The sequence below is a fragment of the Montipora capricornis genome, chromosome 3 (assembly GCF_036669925.1).
Source record: "Montipora capricornis isolate CH-2021 chromosome 3, ASM3666992v2, whole genome shotgun sequence".
In the NCBI taxonomy this organism is placed as follows: Eukaryota; Metazoa; Cnidaria; class Anthozoa; order Scleractinia; family Acroporidae; genus Montipora; species Montipora capricornis.
Genome location: NC_090885.1, coordinates 23,162,963 through 23,186,248, shown reverse-complemented (window position 1 = coordinate 23,186,248; position 23,286 = coordinate 23,162,963). Strand labels below are relative to the sequence as shown.

At 38.7% G+C, this 23,286-nt stretch overlaps 2 protein-coding genes across 10 annotated transcripts in view; both read left to right on the top strand.

Moving 5' to 3' along the window:
* Positions 1–12,769, top strand: part of LOC138042586 (neogenin-like) — a 30,210-nt gene extending 17,441 nt beyond the window's left edge. Inside the window, exons 3-10 of one of the 3 annotated variants that reach the window (XR_011131035.1) lie at positions 1,318–1,469; positions 3,640–3,802; positions 4,248–4,336; positions 6,098–6,347; positions 7,319–7,463; positions 8,096–8,331; positions 8,490–8,535; positions 9,070–9,157. Coding sequence is in view for 1 of the 3 variants with exons in the window: in XM_068888532.1 (XP_068744633.1) it covers positions 1,318–1,469; positions 3,640–3,802; positions 4,248–4,336; positions 6,098–6,347; positions 7,319–7,463; positions 8,490–8,535; positions 9,070–9,201 (977 nt within the window). In the remaining 2 variants the exon portion in view is untranslated. Of the gene's footprint in view, positions 1–1,317; positions 1,470–3,639; positions 3,803–4,247; positions 4,337–6,097; positions 6,348–7,318; positions 7,464–8,095; positions 8,536–9,069 lie in introns of all 3 variants that reach the window. The other 2 variants (XR_011131034.1, XM_068888532.1) reach the window with 2 other exon arrangements.
* Positions 12,770–13,304: 535 nt separating this feature from the next.
* LOC138042585 (neuropeptide FF receptor 2-like) overlaps positions 13,305–23,286 on the top strand; it is a 12,034-nt gene continuing 2,052 nt past the window's right edge. Inside the window, exons 1-3 of one of the 7 annotated variants that reach the window (XM_068888526.1) lie at positions 17,093–17,247; positions 17,714–17,787; positions 21,340–23,286. The exon at positions 21,340–23,286 is cut by the window's right edge and continues 2,052 nt beyond it. In XM_068888526.1, coding sequence (XP_068744627.1) covers positions 21,850–22,971 — 1,122 coding nt within the window. In that variant the 5' untranslated portion in view covers positions 17,093–17,247; positions 17,714–17,787; positions 21,340–21,849 and the 3' untranslated portion in view covers positions 22,972–23,286. Of the gene's footprint in view, positions 13,420–15,339; positions 15,433–16,037; positions 16,126–17,092; positions 17,380–17,713; positions 17,788–18,355; positions 18,458–21,339 lie in introns of those variants that run through there. The other 6 variants (XM_068888527.1, XM_068888530.1, XM_068888531.1 and 3 more) reach the window with 6 other exon arrangements.

Here is a 23,286-nt window from a genome sequence, read left to right as displayed (position 1 = left end):
GTTTCCAATTTTATTGAATTCTCAACCTCGGATAATGCAATTCTCGTGCTCTGATTGGTTTGCTTAATCTCGGTTATCAGCTCATATACCGTAGTTTGACCCTATATGGTAAATGATTGCGCTAAACGTTTCTAAGCTAACTCTCTAAACTGAAAATGTTTTCGCCGGAAAGCGAAATTTCTCTCTGAATAAAGCCAAAAAAGAAAAAAATCTTTCTTTGTGGAAAGTTTGGATCAATTCCGATGTTTAGAAGTACGCGAAAAGTCAACTGAGAAATGTTTTTGTGACGAGCCTACGTCTGTCTGACCTCAAGGTATTACTCATTATCGCATCTTCATCAAATTTTTTCGATTTTCTCGCTTTTTTCGCACTTATTTCGTACTTCCAAATTTTTGCAGTTAAGGAATTTAATAAAACTATTATTCCATTCGCGCTTGTTGGATATGAGACTGGTTATTTACCATCTCATGTCCAACACGCGCTCATGGAATAATTGTTAATTATTTATCCGCTCCGAAAAGATTCACCCCTACCTTCCACGATTCACGCAAGCTGGGAAGCTCCATATCAAAATATCGAGAACAAATCAGCAGCTATTTTTGTTCAGTAGAACTGGTGCTAAAATATGGAATGGCATCCCTTCTGATTTTCGTGAGCTTGGGAAAGCACCTTTCAAACGTTCATCTGCCTCTACAGATTCTTGCAACTTAGGAGATGAATGTTGAAATGCGCTACAGTGATCTTTCTAAGCACATGCGTTTACTAAGTAGTTCCTCTAAGTCTTAAATGTAAAGGTTTTTTATGTTTCTTTACCTTTAATAGTCATGTCTTTGCTTCGCTGTCATCTCTCATTCCCTCCTCAACTCCAGAGAAGCACGAGCTCTCTTTAAGGTACAAAAAGTTGCAAAAATAGTGGAGACACTTCACCTACTTGGGGCGTTATCAATTTACCTATTATCTCTCACACTGCAGCCCCCCCCCCCTTATCAGTGTTCAAAGCAAGACAAAAAGTTGTTGCAAACTTGAAAGGGGGAGAGGGGAAGGGAAGTGGGAAAGGTTTGAATTTTAGATGCGGCGGGTATTGGAAGCTAGAAAAGGTGTTTTTTAATGAAAGTGTCTCAACAGTGTCCTTCATAAACACTACATCTCGGTTTTCCATTGCATTTACCTCGGGCAATGATTGAGGCCTTATATTATACCAAAAACTGGTTGCCCGCTAAAAGTTCTGGTTGTCTCGGACGACCCCTAATTTCGGCCATTGATTTATACTGGAAACAGCTTTTAAAACAAGAAGAACTTCTCATCTTGTTGTTACAGTTGAGTGTCCGAAGCCTCGAGATGTAAGAGTCGTCGTCAAAGGAAAGAAAAACCTATCTCTTTCATGGACGTCTCCCTGGGAAATGGGAGACTATGCTCCACTTCTGTGTTATAAAATCTTGTATTCCTCGTCAAATGGAAATACCAATGAGGTCAGTTAATTTGTTCGTTTTTGTTCCTTTTTTCCTTATCTATACAAAGCTTATAAAACTACTGTACATTTTATAGGTTCAGGTGCGATCATCTTTATGATGATGATGATCATCGTCGTCATGGTCATAGTCAATATCGTCACTTTATTAAAGTCCCCAATGTTTTTATAGAAGGGCTGAGTGCTCTGCCAATTGGGGAGATGGTAAATGAAATCAATTCCCATTAAATTAAAGAGATCAATTTTAATGTTGCTGTGTTTGGTGAGAAGGAAAAACCAAAATACCTGAAGAAAAACCACGCAGGAGAGTTGACAACCAACGGACTCAAACCACATATGACATCAAGTCCTGGAATTGCATCTGGCCACATTGGTGGAAGGCGAGTGTTCTCTCAACTGCATCAGCTATGCTTTCCAAAATAAGTTTTTGTTAGACATTCAGAGAACGCACATTTGCTTCGAAACAGGCAAAATAGCCATCATCATTATCTTTATTCGTATCACATTGTTATTTTAGGCATCCAACTTTACTATCAAAATTAAATACATTTAATAATAATAATAATAATAATAATAATAATAATAATAATGATGATGATGATGATGATGATGATGATGATGATGATAATAATAAGAAGAAGAAGAAGAAGAAGAAGAAGAATAATACTAATACTAATACTAATAATAACACAGTATTTACATAGAGCCATTTCCAGCGATGTCCAATGCCGCTTTACATTACATGTTAAAAAAGCACTAAAGAAAAACACAATATTAAGACGACTAAAATGTAACATGACTAATTTCTTAAAAATCCTCTCACAATTTACATGAAAGAAGTAAAAAGGAAATAACTAATGTAATAAAAACGCTTTTTTGAAAAGATAAGCCTTGAGTTTTTTTCTTAAAATTGTTCAAGTTTTCACACAAACCTATTGTTAACAATGGTGCTTTTTTTCTGGTTGGCCAAAGCACAACTGAAAAACTCTCTCTAGACACACTCGATTGGAGACTGAATTTCTGGCCGGACTTAGAATTTCTCAGTTTGAAATAAATGATCGACTTAAGGATACAGGCCTTAATCACACAGCGGCCATGTTAAGTCCCGAGGGATTGAAAACGTTTGTTTTTGCGCACCGAAACTCGTTCCCAAACATTTCAACTCGAGGCTCGGGGTACGAAATCTATGGCCAATATGGCTACTGCGCGAATAAGGCCCATTGGTGTAAACCAGTGAAGGTGTAATTGGTGGTAAACTCTCACGTGGAAATGATTTGTAGCTCATGATCTTTCTTAATTAAGGGAAGCTTCTCCCAGTTTGGTTGTTTGGGACTTAAACACCTCATATCTTTAGTTGTCAAAGGAAATTTTAGGGCCGCACCAAAAGTGGAGCATTCTGCAGAGCAGGGCCGTAGCCAGAAAAAAAACTATGACTGAGGCAATGCCCATGGTTAAATTCTCCTCGTAAGTATTTTATGATGAGTATATTTTAAAGGCAATACTGGAATCACGCTTTATTAAAATCACGCAAAAATGACTGAGGCAAGTGCCTCGGTTTGCCTCATACTGGCTACGGCCCTGCAGAGGAAAGTTATCTTGAATCACCTTAAGGTCCATTTTAGAGTTTTTCAATGAAAGATGTAGTAATCGGTCCATGACCTAAAAATAATTCAACATAAGGCTCCAGAAAACACCTGAAGCATCAGGAATCAGACAACTGTTTCGGTCAACTCCCAAAGTTTGCTGGGTCCAAAAAAGAATGGAAATGTCGTCTTTTGATTAAATAAAGTTGAGTTTACTGCTGGCTTGATGCTGAGTAAAATAATCTGACTCCCTCTTGCTTGTAAACTTCAGGAAATAATAAATTCCATCTCACTCTACTCTACTTACTGCCATTACTTATTTACTTAGCTATGGCGGTGTCCAACAAGAAAGCCCTGCTCCTTTGAACACCGCACACCTATTAACTGTTTACATTATGGCCTAATATAATTCTATTTCTCTTTTTTGATTATTTATCATACAAATTGTGTGTAAATGCTATGGATAGTGTGAATAAAGAATTGAATTGAATTGACTTGACTGTGCATTACGCATTTGCTTGAAAAGCACAAAGCGAATAATTATTTATCGAAAATATTTGATGACGTGCTACTATGCTTTCCTTGCAGTCTATACAGTGGGCTCCAGAGAACCAGAAGTTACATTTGTACACCATACGTGACCTCAATCCTTTCACTGAGTACACGCTCTATATCCAATGCGGTCTACCTTCATGTTACAATGGCTGGGGTAAACCAAGCGATCCTATCACTGCAACGACTGAAGAAGAAGGTTGCTCATCATTATGATATTTTTAAATGTTAAGCTAAGCGAATAAATTTAAGGATCTTACGGGAATTTGATTGTCAGTGACACGATGAGAGAACAACATGTTCAAGAATCCTACCTGACAGAAAGCTGTTTTATAAGCCCCAGTCGAGAACTTGAATGGGGACCGCCCACAACAACTTCAGCTTCAACCTCAGTAGTTAGAGGAGAAGTCAAACCTGTAGTCCAGCGTCCTTACCACTTGGCTATGCTAACTTAGTCTGGTCATTAGTCAGGAAGGACAGGACATCATATCAACACCAGTCATATCATAGAAGTCCCCAGTGGCATGTGATAGACGTGTCCGCCTTGCAATGGTGTCTGCTTAGAGAAAGACAATTATAGAGTGACATTCCTAGAAAGTTACGTTTGTTTGTTTATCTGGGTATTTCTTTGTTTCTTTTTCTAGTGCCCGCCAAAGCTCCTAGATTTCAGAACAGTTACTGGTCCGTTTCTAAGAATGACAGGAGCAAACGCGACGTGACAGTGTTGTGGGAGGTAACACTGCATGCTGGATTTGTTCTGCTTTTTTTTTTTCCTTTCTGAAGATCGCCTCTTCTGGCCGTTGAAATTATAAGACACATAATATATTTAATTATTATTCAACATATTGTGACCAAAAATGTCACATATATACACATGTCCAAATATGGTCATGGCGCGCTCACTATTCGTCGTGCGTGCTTAACATATATCCTGCAATATACGTCATTTTGTGTGTCGTGGAGAAAAATGAGAGTTTCTCCAGCTTTTTTTTTTCCAATAAACGTAGGAAATTGAGCTTTGTCATCCATGTGTTGAATAATTAAAACAATTACCGTGCTCAAATCTTGCGGAATATCGCCTGATTTTAGCCAACTCGGCCTACGGCCTCGTCGACTAAGTATCAGGCGATATTCCGTGCGATTTCGGAGGATAATTGTTAAATGCACCTTTTTGCATCCCCAGGATAGTCACTTAGAATGTTTATGCTCATGTGACCAGCAGCCATCATGATATTTGCATACTAGATCAAAAAGAAGAATTTTCATAGCAATAGAGTACTATTTCACTCCTCCAATATGGCCGCTGTTTCTTTATTTCACTCTTGCAACATGGCCGCCGTGACGTCATGTGAAAAAACCATATTGCCAACCCTAGTAGTGAAAGGCGCACCTCTGTTAACCCCCAGTGATCCCTCTGGATATGGGAGACTGGCTTTAACTTTCCTCCTTGACGGAAGTAGTGCACGTGTGAGGCGGCAAGGCGACCTGAGGAGACTTAAAATGATGATGATGATGAATGTAAATGTAGTCCGTTGATTTTTGGCTGTCAGGACACATTTGCCTATTCGTTCCTTCCTATCTCTTTTTAGGCGAATTTTTCGAATTTTCGTCTAAACCCTAGTTTCATTATTTTCATCTTTCCTCGGGAAAAAGCGTATATCTTGTAACCGTTGACTTCTTGAGATTTCTAACGTTTCGCCATTCTCGTCTGCAGAGACAGTGATTGTCTCGGTCAGCACCGAACTAAACCGCGCGGCTCAGTCATAATGGCCGTCCATTTTTTATCCGTTGGCGTCCACTACGATTGTGTGGAAAATTGAAGTCGGAAGTTCTTTCATATTTCGTGGACTGGGTGGTTTGAAGCAAGCAAGAAGTGGCCATTCTTCTTGCTGACCGAAAGAAACATTGTATTCTAGGGACTCGAATACCGTCTTGCAAACTTGGAGCAAAAGACGTTTGTTAAGGCCCGTTTAAACGGTTTCGACATTTGCTTAAACATGCATTCAACACTTTGTTGAACCAAATGTTCGGTGCGTTTGAACAAGTCGTCCAACATTGTTGAAAGCATGAAAAATGTTGAAGCTTGTCAAGCGTGTGTCGAATCAAGTTTAAATTGGTTTAAACTTTCATTCAACATCGATTCAACTTTTCTTTTGTTTTCGAAAATGTTGAATGGTGTTGAGGCCCTTTGAAGACTCTGTTCAACAATTGTAGAAGACACGTATGCTCTGTGATCGCCAAATCAATATGGCGGCACGTAGTATGTATAATTATCTGGACGAGAGAGTCTGATTTCTAGTTCTGAGTTCCTCGCAAATCAAATTTCGCGAAAGTGTTGGCGCAATGTTGTCTTTAGTTGGCGCAATGTTGGAACCGTTCAAACGGCCTCACGCACAACTTTGCTTTTGCGTCCAACATTTGCCCAACATCCGTTCAACTAATTTTTGTCAAATGTTGAAACCGTTTAAACGGGCTTTTATCGATGCCTTCACAGCTTCCTCCGACCAATACCTGGAATGGTGTTCTCAAGAGGTTTGAGATTCGTTATTGGCACGTATCAAAAAAGGAAAACGACTCCCTGTTTATACAAGTCCAAAACTCTTCAAGGGTTTTGCAAATAAAAAACGGATCAGCAAAAGAGGCGACTTTGACTGGAATGAATCGCTTTGACGATTACAAGACTGAAATCAAGATGTGTACCTCTCTAGGCTGTGGACCAAAGAGCAGTCCTTGGATTTTAAGAGGTCTGTATAGCTATTGTTTGTTTGAGAATTATAGTTTATGGTCCACGCTAGTGGAGCTGAAAGGCGTCGAAATCTATCTTTTTGCTAGTCCCTCGCAGGGTCCACTCCCTAGGCCTGTCCTATGTTGAAGGAATTTCTGTAACTAGTGACAACCTTAGTGAAAGTCATATTTTAAAGGGACGTTGTGTCACGGTAATGAAGTTCATTTTGTGTACGTCACGGTTTTATCAATTACTCGCTCCTACTCGCGATGCATCTCAACGTTAACACCGAAATTACTTTTAAACAACACCAACCAATTGCAAAGCTTCGTGACAAAAAAATCTGTGGAGCGGATTCCGAGCCACCTTACGAAATCACATATGAAATCACCCTGAATTTGACTCACTTTCCTGACACAGCCCCTATAAGAGTCTGTGACGAAGCGCTGTCTCAGAAGTCGGATCCAAAGAGGTGCAGATTATACTAAATCAGCTGAAGTAACGCAGACTGAGATTGGAAAGTTAAATCCACAAATAATTATGGTTAAAAGACTGCGTCAGCCTGCCAGTCCAATTTTAAAGTTGAAATGGCCGGCTGACAGTCACAGAACTAAATTATTTAGTTCTGAACATTGCAGTATTGGTCGAGTGAGGCCTGCATGGAGCAACTCCATCTCGACCCCGCAGCTCCTCTCTTGACTTAGGAGAAGAGCTCTGGAGAACCCTGAAACAAAGTGTCTTCTCATTGGTTTTCGTGAAGAATAATCAAAAGCGTCTCTAATTGCTGCATTCATGTTAGCACGAGGAGTGAGCAGGGGCCGTAAGGTTTTTGGCTATAAGAATCCTTACGGCGCATGTTCTCCTACTTAGAGTTTCCCAGAGCCTTGGGTCGATCCGAGGCTCAGGTGACGAGAATGGGAGCAACACAAATTTGCTATGCTCTTCGTTCTTTTTGCTCTTTATGAGTTTTTGTCTATGTTTATAACGCAGGGGATGTTAACGAGAAGAAGAAAGAGAAGATAATGGACGATGTTACAACTGCTAATTCAATGATTGGCTGGATTACTCCCCTTGTGACGGTGCTATCAGCCGCGATCATTGTTACAGTACTTGTCGTATATCTCTTCTTCAAAAGGCAATACAATGTTCTGTTTTTCTGTTTTTTTCTGTTTCTTTTTTTCATAGCTAGATAGTGTTTTCTGTAGGAGCCTACAACTCCAATACTACTGGTCTTTGTGACATATACTTCCGGTCACATGACTTATTGGCGGTTCGTTGTAGTCGGGAGCGGCCATATTTGTTTGTGCTGTGTTCTGTTTGTCAAGAAACATGATAGTCTTTGTAAAGGCATTTTAAACAGATGAAGCTAATTTTAGACGATGTTAAAAATTAATACGATTTGGCTTGCACTGGTGACCATTCTTAATTCCATGAGTAATAATTAGAATGATTTCTAATGCAAGACATGTGATTAGCTGGAAATGTCTGCTTTCGGGGGAAAATCAAGCTAAAAATAACTCGGTCTGTAAAAACGCCGTTCCACAAATACAACGAAGTTGTACGCTGCTAGTCATGGGATCCTGTCAGTTCCTGTTTTCGGTCATGTCGTGAGCACCTAGGGCCCGTGATTTTTAGTGTTCCGACAATTTTTTTGTGTTTTTCGAAAGGTCAATGACCCCTTTTTATCTCAATTTCAAAAGAAGCTGTTACAAAGTATAAAAGTTTGCAGATATTATATTCTTTTCTTTTTTTCTTTTATCTGAAAAGACTAACCTCTGAAAATATCAAAACCGATCACGGTTCCACGTTGCGGAACTCAATCGAAGCAGGCCCCAAGGAGACTGCTTAAAGGCGAGGCCAAGCAAGATTTCAGGCGGCAAATATGAATTCCCTCCTGGTGTATTACCACTGATTTGACTTCATCTGCCCCAATTCAAATAATCGAGGCCCAGGAAATAACGGCCAGCTGGTTAAACCCCTCTACTTATGAGGATTTGTTTTTGGTAACATATTTCTTTTTGTGTAACGTTTTGCAAAGTGAATTGGTGGTAGATTTATTGGCATAACCTCAATTAAAGCGACATGTTTAGTGAGCGACGAAATAGTTAAATGTAAGAAAGAATTTTCGATTTCTTGTTGTTGTTGTTTTTGTTTTTTTCAGAAAACGCAGATGTAAACGGAAACCACTAGATCAAGTACTAAACTCGGTAAGGAATACTTTAATTTTGAAGCAGAGAGACCTTTCCTCAAATATAGAATCTTTGATATGAGGAAGAATAAGTCGTGGCAGACCGAAAAAGACGTGGCGGAGAACCGCAGAAAAAGAAAGAATAGCGTTGGGTTTTATCTCATGGAACGAGGCAACAGTGGCTGCTCGTGACCGTGCGACATTTGCCCACTTTGGGTTATGGTCAAAATTGAAATTGAAAAATTGATTTGGGACAGTCAGCAAGCACGTCGCTGGGTTGTGTGAAGTTTAATCTACGATGGAAAGTCGTCTGGTTCATGTTTAGTTAATGCGGAGTCCTAAGAGGCACTTCGATCGAGAGAGACTACCAAAAAGTCCTTGAGCTATTGTGGGGGATATATTTGCCCTCCAAATGCAGTTGTTCATTTACTGAGCCCTTTGAAACTTGCGTGCATCGTGGGATTCGCGTTTTAAGAGGGATATGAGGGAAGACCGCTTTGCATTCCGTTTGTAGTAGATATTTCTACTAATTTATTGCAATTTTCCCAATTAGCTGGATCTAGAGCCACCAGAGTGTGATCACGATGAGTCTGTTTCAAGTACTCAAAATTCTTACGCCGAGATACCACGCCAGGAAAGCGATGAGAGAGATTCCCCAAGATCTGAAGAGGAACAAATGCTGTAGCGCCACCGATACGTGATTACGTGATAAAAATAACGTTATTTAACAATTATTCGCCAAAGGCGAGGTGAATATTGGTGAATACTAAAACCGAGACGAAATCGAGGTTTTTATTTTACCCCCAAACATTTGGATAATTATTGTTTTCGATTTCTCTTGGGATATCTTCATGTCCCAGGATTTACTGGCTAGTTTCGAATTGTGCAGCAACAAAAGAAAAGAGTCGAGGTTCAGGGTAATAATTTGCATTTTCCTTTGTTTTGAACAAAACAAAATGCAAATTATTCCCCTGAACCTCGACTCTGTTCTTTTGTTACTACACAATAGGCCATATTCGTATTCTCAGTATTGGACTGGAACTAGCTTGCAATTGAGGCTAACTCTTTTTAATATATTCCCCCGCATTAGCCTCCATTGCAAGCTAGTTCCAATCCAATACTGAGAATACGAATATGGTCTATTCGAAACTTGCCTATTGCAAACAGTGATAATGCATGATTTTGGGGGTAAAAGAGGTGTATTATGGGACTTCTGCAAGTAGAGAATGTAATTATACTAATAGGTATGTAGTATCACCCAACTAGTGGACTAATGCAAATCCTGCATTTTGATTGGTTACGCAACTAGAGGACTATTATTAAAGGGAACCTCCACTAAAACAACAAAATAACTTTAAACCACAGAACATAATGTTTACAATTGGAATTGCTCAATCTTTTTCCAATGAAAGCGTTTGTATTCGAGAAAAATAAATTCCAAAAACGCTTATTTTGGCTTTCAAATTTCCCGGGCACCGCCATCTTGAATAATTGTGACGTAACTTGGTTGCCCTATTGTTCTGATACAAAGAGCGATTGTTCTGGAGGTTCCCTTTAATAGTCCTCGAGTAGCGAAAAGCGTGACGCTTTCTTTCGTTTTATTCCCAAATAAATATTTCTTTAAAGGCCCACCTTCGCCCAAAAGTCATTGCGGTCGTTTGTTTTTGTTTTTCAAATGACGACTTGTCCAAATACGTGATGTGATTGGCTAACGGCACTCAGGCCAATCACGCGGAAAACATGTCAGATATTTAGGTAATTTCGTGTTACACGAAATTCAGTCACGGTGCGCAATGACTTTTGGGCAAATGTGGGCCTTTAACTTGCATTTGCTAACTTTATCGTTGCCTTTTCTGTCCGACTAGTTGGGTGATACTAAAACAATTAGACCCTTCGCTTTCAAGGGCCACGGGTCTAATTGTTAATTATTACCAATGTCATCTCGTTGGCATCCTAGATGTTGTCTGGTGAACTCGAGAACAAATGATGAATAATCTTAGGGGCACCAAACAACATGTCTTCCGAAAAACTGCCCGGCTCATCCCAAATGTTCGAATCCTTGTGAAATGTACCCCAAAGTCTGGTATACCAACAAAATTTAACTCTTTCTGATTTTATAAATTTTAATATGTCTGCATTTTACTCGGAAAAGGTCAGCTAGCATTTCTGGAGAATTCCACGAATGCTGACAGAGTTTTATAGCCCCTAAAGGTTTCCGTTATCAACACAACGTTTCCGTGCAGCTAAAAAGAATTCGAACGGATGTACTGTTTCCGTAGTAATTTGAAAAATACGTCCGCGCATCTCATACATCTTTTACAGAAGTATAGAACTGAAGTACTCAACTTGGGAAACACTGCAAGTTGTTGAATTCTCCAGTTGTTCGCGTTAAAAAGGAAGGCAAAACAGCAGACGATTCATCAAGTGCCGCGGACTGGAACTTTTGAGGTATAGCCATGATTTTATACAACAAGAGTTTTTTTGGCAAAGTTTTTGAGGGATCGAACAATACGGGTTAATTCATTTCTTTGCCGAGTTGAACTTAAAATTGAAACCTTAAACCGTTTTTGTTTACGGAAACCCGTAATCCGTACGAAAATAACAAAAACAAATTTAAGCAAATAATCACAGGGCGTCTTTTGTTTTCGTCCAAAGATCGGTAAAGTAATTTGCATAAGTCTTGAATTGATCATTGCTGTTACGGACAGCAAAGAAAGCCACGCTAAGTCACACTGCTGAAGTAGCCTCTCATAAGGAATTCAAGTGGCTCGATAGTTAAGAGCATCCGACCGCTGACCGGTGTTACGGAGGTCGTAGGTTCGAATCCTTGTCTCTTATGGACACCTGAAAAATTCAGCTAGCTCCAGTCAGTGTCTCCAATTAGTGCTCCAGCGCTAGAAGACTGGACACTTGAATAAAGTTCCTTTCCTTTCCTTTCCATCCGTTTAATGCTCTACCAACTACAATTTGTTGGGTTCAGTGAACTTCCCGTGAAATGATTCAATGGAAGAAATGTCACGATATTTTTGAAGTGCGGGCTACAGACGAAAGATTGTATTTTCAGGTGTCTATAAGAGACAATTGTGTAGATTGTCCATACAAGTGTGAGGGTCATTTTTCTCTTTTGTCTTTTACGCCGTAGCCAAGCTACTAAATTATCATTTTTCTCTCCAACGCATTTATTTATTACATCTTCAAACATCGATACTCTCATTCTATCACTTCAAGACTTAAGATTCTTTCCACATGCAGTTTAAATGCATGATTTTCATATATTATGTACTACACAATCTGCATAGTGCCTAAGGTATAGGTGTATAGACCTTATTCATAAATGGCGGCCAATTTATAATTCTTTTGTCGAAGTGCAAATTAGCCTACCAAGCCTCGATAACATACAGTGAATTGAAAAGAATTTTTGCTCTAAAATGAGGCTTGGTAGGCTAATTTGCACGTGGACAAAAGAATTGTAAATGTGACCGCCATTTATGATTACGGTCTATTTATCGATGATTGCTCAAGCTTTCGGCTAAAAGGAGTCGAACCTGTGATCCCCCGATTAATCTTCTTCTACCCAGGCCAGGAAACTAGTCCTGCGCACTGCAGATAATATAACACGCTCAATTCGTCTAGTAGGCGAACTGGAATTACTTTCTCAAATTCGTCGTCAAACGTCGCATTTTACATGTGCCGAATCTAATCCATGCAAATAAGAAATATCTCTTGTTTTCGCTCATTCGCATTATATTCGGCACATGTAAAATGCGATGTTTAAAACGGGCCTAAAAATATAGGTTATTCGAGGTTGGTGCACTTTTCTGCACATAAGATACTGAAGATATATATTTACTCTCAACGAAATAGTGTATTGCATATACTTATCAAATGAATACACAAAATACCCCTGGGATTAGATGGAAGAATGCCCATATTCGCGGTGGTATTTTCCCTGCAACACTATCCGAACGGCTATTTTAATAAGTACTAAATACAATCTGAGCGACCGTATTGTATCGGATATACAATGTCGAGCCGAAGGCGAGACATTTTATATCCGATACAATACTGGCGCGAATGTTGTATTGTGCTTATGAAATGTCAGCATTTAAGTGTTAATGTACACTAGGTATTTTTGGTGATTCAAGACATTTTAACCGTGAAAATTGAAAGAAACATTTATGTAAATGAAGAGAAAGCTGTATCAGAAATACAGATATTGATTAATAAAACATTTCTTTTGTTTTCCCATCATGAATTATTAATGAGTTTTATAAGACGTCTTTATAAAGTAGAACTAATTACCATCACAAATACTTCGCACTTAGACTCAATTTGAAGAGGAGGCAGACAAGAACTCGGAAATGGCCTATTGCGAAAATTAGTGCTGCAGCCTTTTCTTGATCCAGGATTCACTTGCATGGGTCCACTAGAATGCAAACATGGTCTTTTGCCATGCTGCATCACTTTTTCTCGGTTTATTTATTTTTTTTGTCTTTTTGTGTGCATTTGTAATTTTCTCTGCCTACCTGCACCCTTGGACATCAGATGGCTCTATTTTTTTAAGCCTTCAAAAGGATTTGGAATTAAGGTATTCAGCGTGTGTTTCTCTTGGACTGAGGTCGTAAAGGACGTTACCTGTAAGGTTGTAATAATGCAAGTTAAAGCCAATTTTCTCTTCTCAGCACGTGGCACTTACTTTCTTATCTTCTGTTTCAAACACGTGCCAGTCTTATCAGCCAAGTCCATGTAGTTAATTTGACAGCTGGGAATGTATTTACATGTGTGAAGGAACAAGATATAGTGTGGCCAAGAATATTTACCTGCCAAAAGCAGTTGAAGTGAACGGACCGGACTCAACCAATTCTTCAATTCTGTTCTGATACGAGGGGTCGTCTGAGCAAAGGTATTTTTCAACCGGTGGTAAAATCTTCCTTTCCCTCAGCAGGGAAGATCTCATCGCCAGAATTTAAAGATCCTAGAATTCAGGCCAAAATCAAACCTTTTGCATTGCTGTACATTCATGTACATGTTAAGGGTTTGCGGGACCTTGGGTCTTTGCTTGAATCTTTCTTTCTCCACATATTTACATCCCTTAATTTTTACATTTTTAGAAAATGCCTTGTTCAAAGCTTTGTGAAATGCTGAGGAGTGGCTTAACATTAATATAGATTACGCTTTGAACTGCGTAAGAACGAATTTCTCTGCTTCCTTTGTTGGATGCAGGCGATCTTCTCCGCAAGAATTTTCAAGTTATTTTCGAAACAAATGCCGGACATTTGGCGAAGTATATAGATATTCAACACATATTGACAATGTCCAAATTTGGTCAGCGCACTCACTATTTCGTCGTTTGTACTCAACGTATATCCTGCGATATATATAATTTTCTCTGTCGCGGAGAAAAATGGTAGTTTTTTCAGCTTTTTTTTTTTCCAATAAACGTAGAAAACTGTGCTTTGTCATCAATGTGTTGAATAATAAACAATTATCCTGCTCAATCTTGCGGAATATCGCCTGATTTTAGCCAACTCGGCCTACGACCTCGTCGGCTAAGTATCAGGCGATATATTCCGCTCGATTTTTCAGGATAATTGTTTAATATATGAACTCCGATAGGTGAATCAATGATAGCTCACTTTTAATTTGAATAACAAGTGAGGAATTCTAAACGATGGAAATCGCTTGTCTGAATTCAAGAGCGCTCTCTTGTTTAGCGACTGGTTGTTTTTTCCTCGCAGCTTATCCTCTTGTGACTCGAACTCTAATACCTTAGCTATAAATCTAAAGAAAAAATCTCCTCCTATGGTCTATTCCTCACGCAGAAGTCGTTAATGATCTAAAAATGTTGTTTATTTTGGCTGGCTACAAGGTTTGCACAAAGATTATATAAGTCATAAAAATTGTTTTATCGCGCCCACATGGATGATTGTCTTACACCGTCGAACTAAAAATCGAGAAAAGCCCGTGTTTTTTGTTTTGTTTGTTTGATTTTTTTTTCTCGCTCCGACCCAAGGAACCTGTCAAATTGAATCAATGACTTAATTTCAGGGCCAAGTTACTAAAATCGTTTCACTTCACTCAAATATTTTTAAATTTTTCTGAGTCATTTCCACGTGAATAGTCATGCAGACATTTACTGATTATTGTCAAAACTAGTCACTGACAGTACATAAAGGGTAAGAGAGCTATTACAAAAAGAAGAAAAGATTACAACAGAAGAACAAGTGTTATAACCCTTCCAATCCCAGGAGTGATTGGTACGTAAATTCTCCCCAAGGTTTCAATAAAAAGTCAGTCCGACAGGTATTGAGAATTAAGAATACCATCAGCTTAATTAGAGGTGTGGCCTTGATATAACACCAAATTCTCATGACTACCCAAAAAAGAAATCCATGTTACTAGTTTAGGACAATGGAAATTTCGATCGTGAAAATCAAATTGACGCGTCATTTATTTCCAACATCTGTGAATGGGCGTTTCAAACAAGGGTCACGTTTCGACAAACTTTACATTGATCTCTTTCAACAGGAAAGGAATATACGCACAATAATGACACATTTTTTTCTTCTCTTTCCCTTGTTACTGTCATATTAACCCCCTTTAGTCTATTTCAGTGTGATTCGCAGAATAGACGATGTTCGGCGAATTGTTTGATTGTTGAAGCATCAAACAATTCACCGAACATCGCCTTTGCTTAATACAATGTTGGTTGGCTTAGCTGGGACAAACAATGATTGATCACTCATCAGGCAAAGTGAACCAAGGCCTATTTATTTCCTAGTCCGCATACAGACGCTCGTAGATGGGCTCTCGTCGAGAGCTTTCGGGAAGAGAAAGGATTCGAGGCGGGCTCGCGTGCTGATGGGAGGAGTCACGTGCCACCTGGAGTTCGGTTGCAAGGGTGTTCGAATGATGGGTAAATGTGTGTTCTACATATTTTTGAAAAAAAGCCATTTACATTTGTGCCAAAACTGCTAAATGATTTTGTAAAACGACACTGGTTTGATCGTTTACCGAAGCATTAAGAAATGGAAAGTGCTGTGTTTTAAGCGCCAGTGATAAATGGGCCCTATGTAATTATAATAAATCACTTTTTCATCCTTGAGTGATGTCTCACTACCAGCTGAGAGGTTGTTGAACTAGGTAGTGTTTTCTTTAGAATTTTTTTCTTGAATTTACAAATTGAATTTGTTTCCAAATCGTCTCGACGATGTTGCAAATTGACATTATACGAGTCTTCAGTCTTCCTACCGAGAAAAATTATCAACAATTCCGCAATACTGTATATATTTTTCTCTTTTTCTAATAGCTAGTTCAATTTTTAACATATATCACGCCTATTTTCCACCATTAACTAAATTCACAGCTGGTACACCACAAATCCATCAAACTTTTATAGCTCAAGATAAATTTCTTTTTCCACTAAAATAATATTTTTTGTTTAGTAAACAAGCACCAATATTTCCACCTATCTCCTCCAACTTCTGATGTACAGACAGATTTGAAAGGGTGGGTTCATGTATTTCTTCTCTATTTTTTTAATTATCACCTGCAAGAAATGCCCTGTGATAATCAGAACTTCAATCAATTTGGATAATGAAAAAGAGCGGTAAGGGATACTTGAAATTAAAACTCAAATAAGAATTTAGATGGAGTCAACACAACATCATGGCGGGGAACAAAATTTATCTAGAGTAGTTGTTTCATGCAACCTTCTTTACAAGGAATTATCATATCTTTCGCTGCTTAAAACTGTTAATTTTTCTCGGTAGGAAGATTGAAGACTCGTACAAAGTGTATAATGTCAATTTGCAACATCGTCGAGACGATTTGAAAACAGTTTTTATCAATTAAAATGAGCCAACATTTCCTCCTTTGGGCGCGATTTTCATGATTGGAGGACACAGCTTTTTGTCTTTGCGCATTTGATATAAAGATAGATAAAGTACAAATAAATTGTTTGCCTTGCGTTTCAAAAGAAAATTGAAAAAACGAAAATTCGGTTGACAAAGGAAAATCAGCCTACGCAAAAAAAACATTTTTGAGCTGACGTTTCAAGCTAGCGTTAGCGCGTTGCAATTTTCAGACGTCATCTCGCAAATCCTTTTTACGATGGTTGATTTACCATTTTTCAACTCGTTCCGGATGAACAAACGCCGCTGATGTCGTTTTTAAAGGCTATAAAGCCTTTCAAAAAATTTATACAATGAACCGATAACGGAACTCGGCAATTTTTCGGGAGCTAGACTGCGCCAAAGGAAACTTATGCTTAGAACTCTTTTACACTGAGGCGACCTCAGTGTTTGTATAAGTATGCTGAAGTTTTTGGTGTTGTCAAAAGAAACCAATAGAGTGATAGGTGTTGAGATTAACTTGATACAATGGTATTAGAAATATTTGCCAAAGCCGGACCGGTTGTCACGTTCTAAGAAACTCGTCTAGCTTTTCGAAGTAAAGGAAAATGTTCATCCTCTGTAAAGAAAGTCCTTATTAGGAAGTTGTTGACTCTCGCGATTAATCAACAGTCTCGTTAACTATCCAACAGCCATTGAAAAACGGATGATGGCTGACAGCAATTTGTAAAGCCAAATTTAAATAAATCATTCCCTATAATTGTTCAGTTTACTTCAGAAAAGGCCAGTGAAGCAAAGGGTGCTCTTTTTACCATGCAAAGAGCAAAATTAAGATAACTCTGGCAACAAGAAAGTTCAGGAAACCCATAGGCGACATCGTGAGTTTTTTGTTACTTGCCAGTATTTAAAATTCTGATTTAGGCATGACGTGCTTAGGCTGTGCTAATGTTTTTAAAGAAAAATATCTATCGTCTACGTTTCAAGCAGTTAAGCCGGGTGCTTTTTCCTAGGTAAGATTTTTCCACCGGAAGTTTTCATTTTGTTTTAGCATGAATTTGTTTTGGGCAGACTCAGCAAAATTAAATTTAACAGGAGAAAATCCGTTTCAGATATGTCGTCCATACTTCTTTATAATTCAACTATTTTTATCTTTTATTGCCATCATTTCGGATTTGTAAATAAATTTACTTCTTAGTGAAAGATTTCCTTCAGAATGTGAGAAACAGTCGTTTACTCAAGCTCCTCATTAACTTTTAAAAGTTTGACGGGGATCTTTTTAATGTGCATTTAATTTGCCTGTGATTTAGCAGGCGATAATGACCTCGCTTTTGCATTAAACTGCAGAGACAGGCAGAAAAACAAGCATTGCTGACTTTGAATAGCAGTAAGGTTCAGTTTCAACATCAGTTTTAACTCGGGTAGGTCGCCAAATATATTTCTTTGTAATTTTTATCTTTTTTTTTTTCGTTTTGGAGACAAAGTTTACAGAGTTAAAATAACACCGCCCCCCCGACAGCCGAGATTTGAACTCTACACGGTGTTAGTTTATGTGAATCTCAAATGCAAATCCAGAGAAACTAGAATAATCGAAGGAAAGAAAACCTGACTTGTGAACGGTGTACCCGATTTACAAGACGTCACAGGAATCTCTCGCTCAATTCACTTGTCAAGGTCTCTTGGGCGTAAAGATTGAAATATCATCTGAGACAGCGGCTTGTTATGATTGTCGTGAGCCTTCAGTGCAAGACTAGACACGAACTCTGGAATAATTTACTCCCGGAATTTTCAAAAAAAATTGAACATCTCTTTAAAAAAATTTCCTTGGCGTTCATGCATTTGTAATTTTTAGTGTCTTGACGTTAATCATTGAAACAATACATGACAAGATGACATTATGAAAGATTGTCAGGAAAAGTTGCCCCTCTCATGGCATCGTTAACAGAAATTGTAAACCTCTTTGACTTTGAGGGCGTTATTTTGTATTCTGGTCACCAAAGGGTCTACTAGACAGGCTTGCGAGGCCCGCAATGTCCCTGAAATCGTTGGGTCTGGGTTATACGGCTTTGTACGTTTGACGATCTGACAACCGTGAGTAGTTTGTCACCTCATTTCTCAAAGCATTTGCTATGCCTTTTCCGCTAATTAAAACTCGACATTTGTCTATCAAGATCTATCAAATCTTGGGAGATATACAGCACCAAGGAAACTACGAGATTTTTTTTCATTTGCCAAAAGCCTGACGCAAAATATGAGACAAAAACAATTTAAAGTAGGACGATCGACAGAAAATACATTTCTTCCACTTTCTTCTAAATCTTGTTTATTCAGCTTAAATTAAGAACACACATGCCTAGAAACCGCTTTTATGTGGCTACCGAAAGAAGGAACAAACAGTATCGGGGCTGTCAAGGAACAACTGGCTTTTCTCCGATTTTACGAGTTTAAAACTAACATCATGCGGATTCCGGCGAATTCTATTGTGTACAGTGCCACAACCGGATGGAACATCCGTTCATCGGCGTAGACACAAAGCACTCTTTAATTCCAGCAGGTGCAATGCTAAGACGTTTTTAAAACAACTGGCGAAACAAATTGTTCAACTTACGGAAAATTCGAATGGGTTGCTTTTAAGTCCTATATTTACCCTATTTTCAACTTTAATTTATTTGGATTTTAAGTAAAAATGTTTTAGATTGTACATATATTTTATCCTATTCAATTTGTCTTATTCTAATCTGTAATCACACTTACCCATAAGCTTCACGCTTTAATCGCCATCGCCGGTGTCTCAGAAAATGGTTTTACTTACTTATAAAAATTAGGAGAAGCAAACGAAATAATTTTGTCATCAGTTTTCAAGATAAAAAGCAGAGTGTATTTTTTGTCGAAATCAGTTACTACAAGGACTTGAATGATGGAAAGGACCTTTAAAGCTTATAATATTGTGAGCGTTCATGATATCACTTTTTGTCTTTTTCTTCTCCGGTACCGCAGTCCGTGAATGTATGTTGCACAAATATAAAAGTATCAGCTCACACGAGGGGACATGTCGCTGCAACATATCCCTGGGACATGTCGCTGCAAAATATCCCTGGGACATGTACCCGCAACATTTTTCATGTTTGTGCACATGTTGTGATTTTCTCCCTGCCACATGTCCCCGCTACTCGTCCCTGCAACACGGTCGCGTGAGTGTGCACTACAAATTATTATTTTTTTTGTCGCTGCAACATGCCACTGCAACAAGACACCTCGTGTCTGCCCACCTTTAAGGTTTTTTCAAAACGCTTTTGGGCAATAACATAGCAGAGGTATTGTGCGAACTTCAGTCTTTTAAGAGCTTTGGTCATACAGTTTCAAAAGCTAAAATTAGGGATTTTTTTCAGTAATAGACACTGGTGTAAGTCACTTGACAGCTGACTTGAAGGATGCGAAAATAGTTAACAATTATTTTCACTTATTCCGTTTAAGGTGGCCGAACACAGTTTTCGCGCGCGCGAAACTAACTCCCACTGCATGAGACATCGACTCAGTGATTTCAGGAAGAAAATTTATTAACTGCTAATAATACAGCTCTATTTTCCTGTCTTAAAAAAATGTGCACTTTACTTTTGCGTCCTTTCCCTGCTTGGCATAAGTACGATAATCCAACGTCCCACGCCTCTGCCATTTTCAATCTCGCGTTTATAATATCAAAATTGCAGATAAGGTTAAAACTGTTTCTTTTTGATGACTAAAATTAAACTGAGCCTTATCGCCTGCCGATTACCTACGAGTACCACATTTTAGATTTGAAACTTCTGGAATGTTAAATTCTTAAAAACCCTACCCTGTTTACAGCAACCAAAAATTGCTACGAATTCCAAAGAAACCAAACATAATATTATGCAACGTTGAAGTTTCAATTGTTGAAAAACCATTTTAGCCATACTTGCCATTGAGATTCTTTTGACGCATGCGCACAGTCCAAGGCAGTCACATAAATTTGGCATTATTTGCCAGAGACAAGGTAACTATTGAACTAGAGCTTGTGGAAGGGCTTTTCTAGGTTAAAACGTACTGAAATTCGAGATTTATGAAATTAAAATTTCACTTGAATGTATGATGAGATTTTTTTTAATAACTCGGAATTCGTGGTAAAACTCAAACGTTAAAATGTCGACTACAGTGCATTATTAAAGGCACAACTCCAGGTGGCTTATTAATAGCGAAAACTACTCATAAATTAATTACGTGCGATGCAAATATCTCTGGTATAATTGATCGTTCGTGATGCCACTCGTGTATGTGCTATGTACAATAAAATGAGAAATTTAGCAACGTGCTAACGTAAAAGGTGAAAAGACAGGCTGTCGCTTGTCATAAAGCATAAAAATTTTCTCATTTTAACTGGCCTCTCTCTTTTGAGAACTTACTTGCCATCAGCAGTCAACAGGCAAGAAAATAGCTTATATCATAGAAGTGTTCTTTTTTTTTCCATTTCTGGCAAAACACAAATTTATCACATTTATTTGTACGTGATATGAATTGTGAACAAAGTGCGATCATGGATATTATTTATGATTCAAAAGGTTGCGAATAAAAACAAGAATTTGATTGACATATCGACATTTCTGGATCCGTTTCCATTTTAATTTGGCCTTTACACTATCGAGCACCCCCACCAAGATATTTATCTAACAGCGGCGTAAATTATTTTTCAAAAGTCTTTGTAAATGTCGGTGGTCTTCTCATGAAGCGCCGATCGTAATGCCCCCATTCAGCCCTCGTTACTGGTCATGTTGCGTAAACTTTTCTAGTATAACTTTCGTGTTATGAGGCGGGCTCAAATCGACGGCCACATTATGTGACATGTCATCTTGACACATGTAGGAGGGGAAGCATTTAAGTTGTTCTCCCCTTTTACGTTTGTCATTCCCGTTCCTTTTTCCCTCGACCAAATCCTCAATTTTTTCTATTTTGCTTTGCAGATTGCACGCGAAAATCCTTCAAAAATCCAGGGTAGTCTGGATTTTAAATGATTGCATGTGGTTTCTGCCTAACCGTGACTGTTGGTGAATGACCAGTACGAGATTGCGCAAGTTCTGTTCGGCGTCTTTTTATTATGCGGCGATCTTATCGAATCCTCTTGGATGATCAGCTGCATATTCTTTGAAATAGCAATAAGCACTTTTTTACGTCCATCAGGGCGTAATCCACTTGATTCAGTAGCAGTTTAAGAACATTATCATATTCATTTGGCAAAGGACTTTGACACCTTTGGACAACTGGTCGTTTCAACGTGGCCACAGTTATGATCCATTGTGAAATCAACGTTTCGTAATATCGTAGACTGATCGGTACTTCTCGTCTGTCCTTGCTGCAGCATTTATGGGGTCATCGAGCCACAGAGTGATATCATTGGATATCTATATTTAATCATTATACCGGCAAACAATCTTCAAAACCCATCGTCATTGCAAAAGAAAGCCTTAACCAACATGGCCAACACGACCGCCGGGAACTCCAGCCATCCATACCTTTGCGCAGAAATGAGTTGCATTCTAACCAAAGGAGAGAGGAATGTCATCATTGTATCGCTCTTTGCAGTGGCATTTGTTTCTCTGTCAGGAAACATTCCCATTTTGATTGTTACTCTCTTCTCTTCAAAGAGGAGAAATTCCTCGAACCTCGCGACTATCAACCTTGTAATATCAGATATTCTGATGACAGTGTTTTGCGTGCCATTTGTTACGATGGATCTTTACATGTTCGGTGATTGGGTTTTTGGTCCTGCCATGTGCTTTTTAGTCACATTTGTGCAGAATACCGCCATCCAGTCAGCTTTGTTGAATCTTTTGGCCATAACTTGCGAGAAATTCTTGGCGGTTCGCTTTCCATTCCATGTTCGTCTAAGAAAACGAATGGTTTGCCGCTTTATGCCCGTCGCGTGGATCTTAGCCATTGCAGAATCAATTTTCCACCTTAGTTACAGGAAGCATATGAAATACGAGAATGGTTTCCTCTGTGCAGACGATTTCCCTGACTTACAGGCACTTCAAAAAAAGCTAATTGTCAAGACAGTCACGTTTTTCTGTCCCTTAGCTGTAATTATAGTTCTTCACTCCATCACCGTTTGTTCCCTTCTCAAAGGCACCAAACGCACTTTTCAGTTGCGGGGAAGTGAAAGAGACACGTTTAAAAACATCCCAAGAAAACAAAGGAAACAAAGAAAGGCAACAAAAATTATCCTGGTGACGCTCATCTCCATAGTTGTTTGTTGGGGACCATTCTACGTTTTCAATGCACTGCACTTGTTTGACTTCTTGCACCAGCTTTCGCTACAAAGCAACTTTATTGGGTACGCAATTTGCGCGTGGCTGTTATATTCACACTGTTTCGTTTTTCCACTTATTTACTGTTTCTTTACACAAAAGGGAAGGGAGACAGTTGCAATTTGCTTCCTTTGTCTCCGAACCTGCCGAATGCCAGGCTATGGATCCAACACAACTTCCCTTTTAATCGACACTTCCAACAACAATAATGGCAGTTTCAGAGGATTCGGGCGACAATCCAGCTTACGAAGATGCTCCGCCTCAGCTGTCGTCGAAAGTCGTTTGTAAAGTGTGCGATGCGTTAGCAAAGGCGATAAGAACTCGCCATCTTAGAGTTAATATATATAGTGGATATTACAAGGCCGCTTGGGGATACGAATTTTATCTTCTCGTGCTGAAGGTATCTCTCACTCGTTCGCGATACTTTCAGCACTAGAAGATAAATTTCGTATCCCCAAACGGCCATGTAATGTTCTGTTTATTATATAGATATTGATGAAATGTCTAGATTTAGAACAACTTGTTTTACTCATTTTTGAAATGATGAAAAAGTGGTCACCAAACGCTAAAACACGCATGTTGTGTAACATGAAACAAGATATG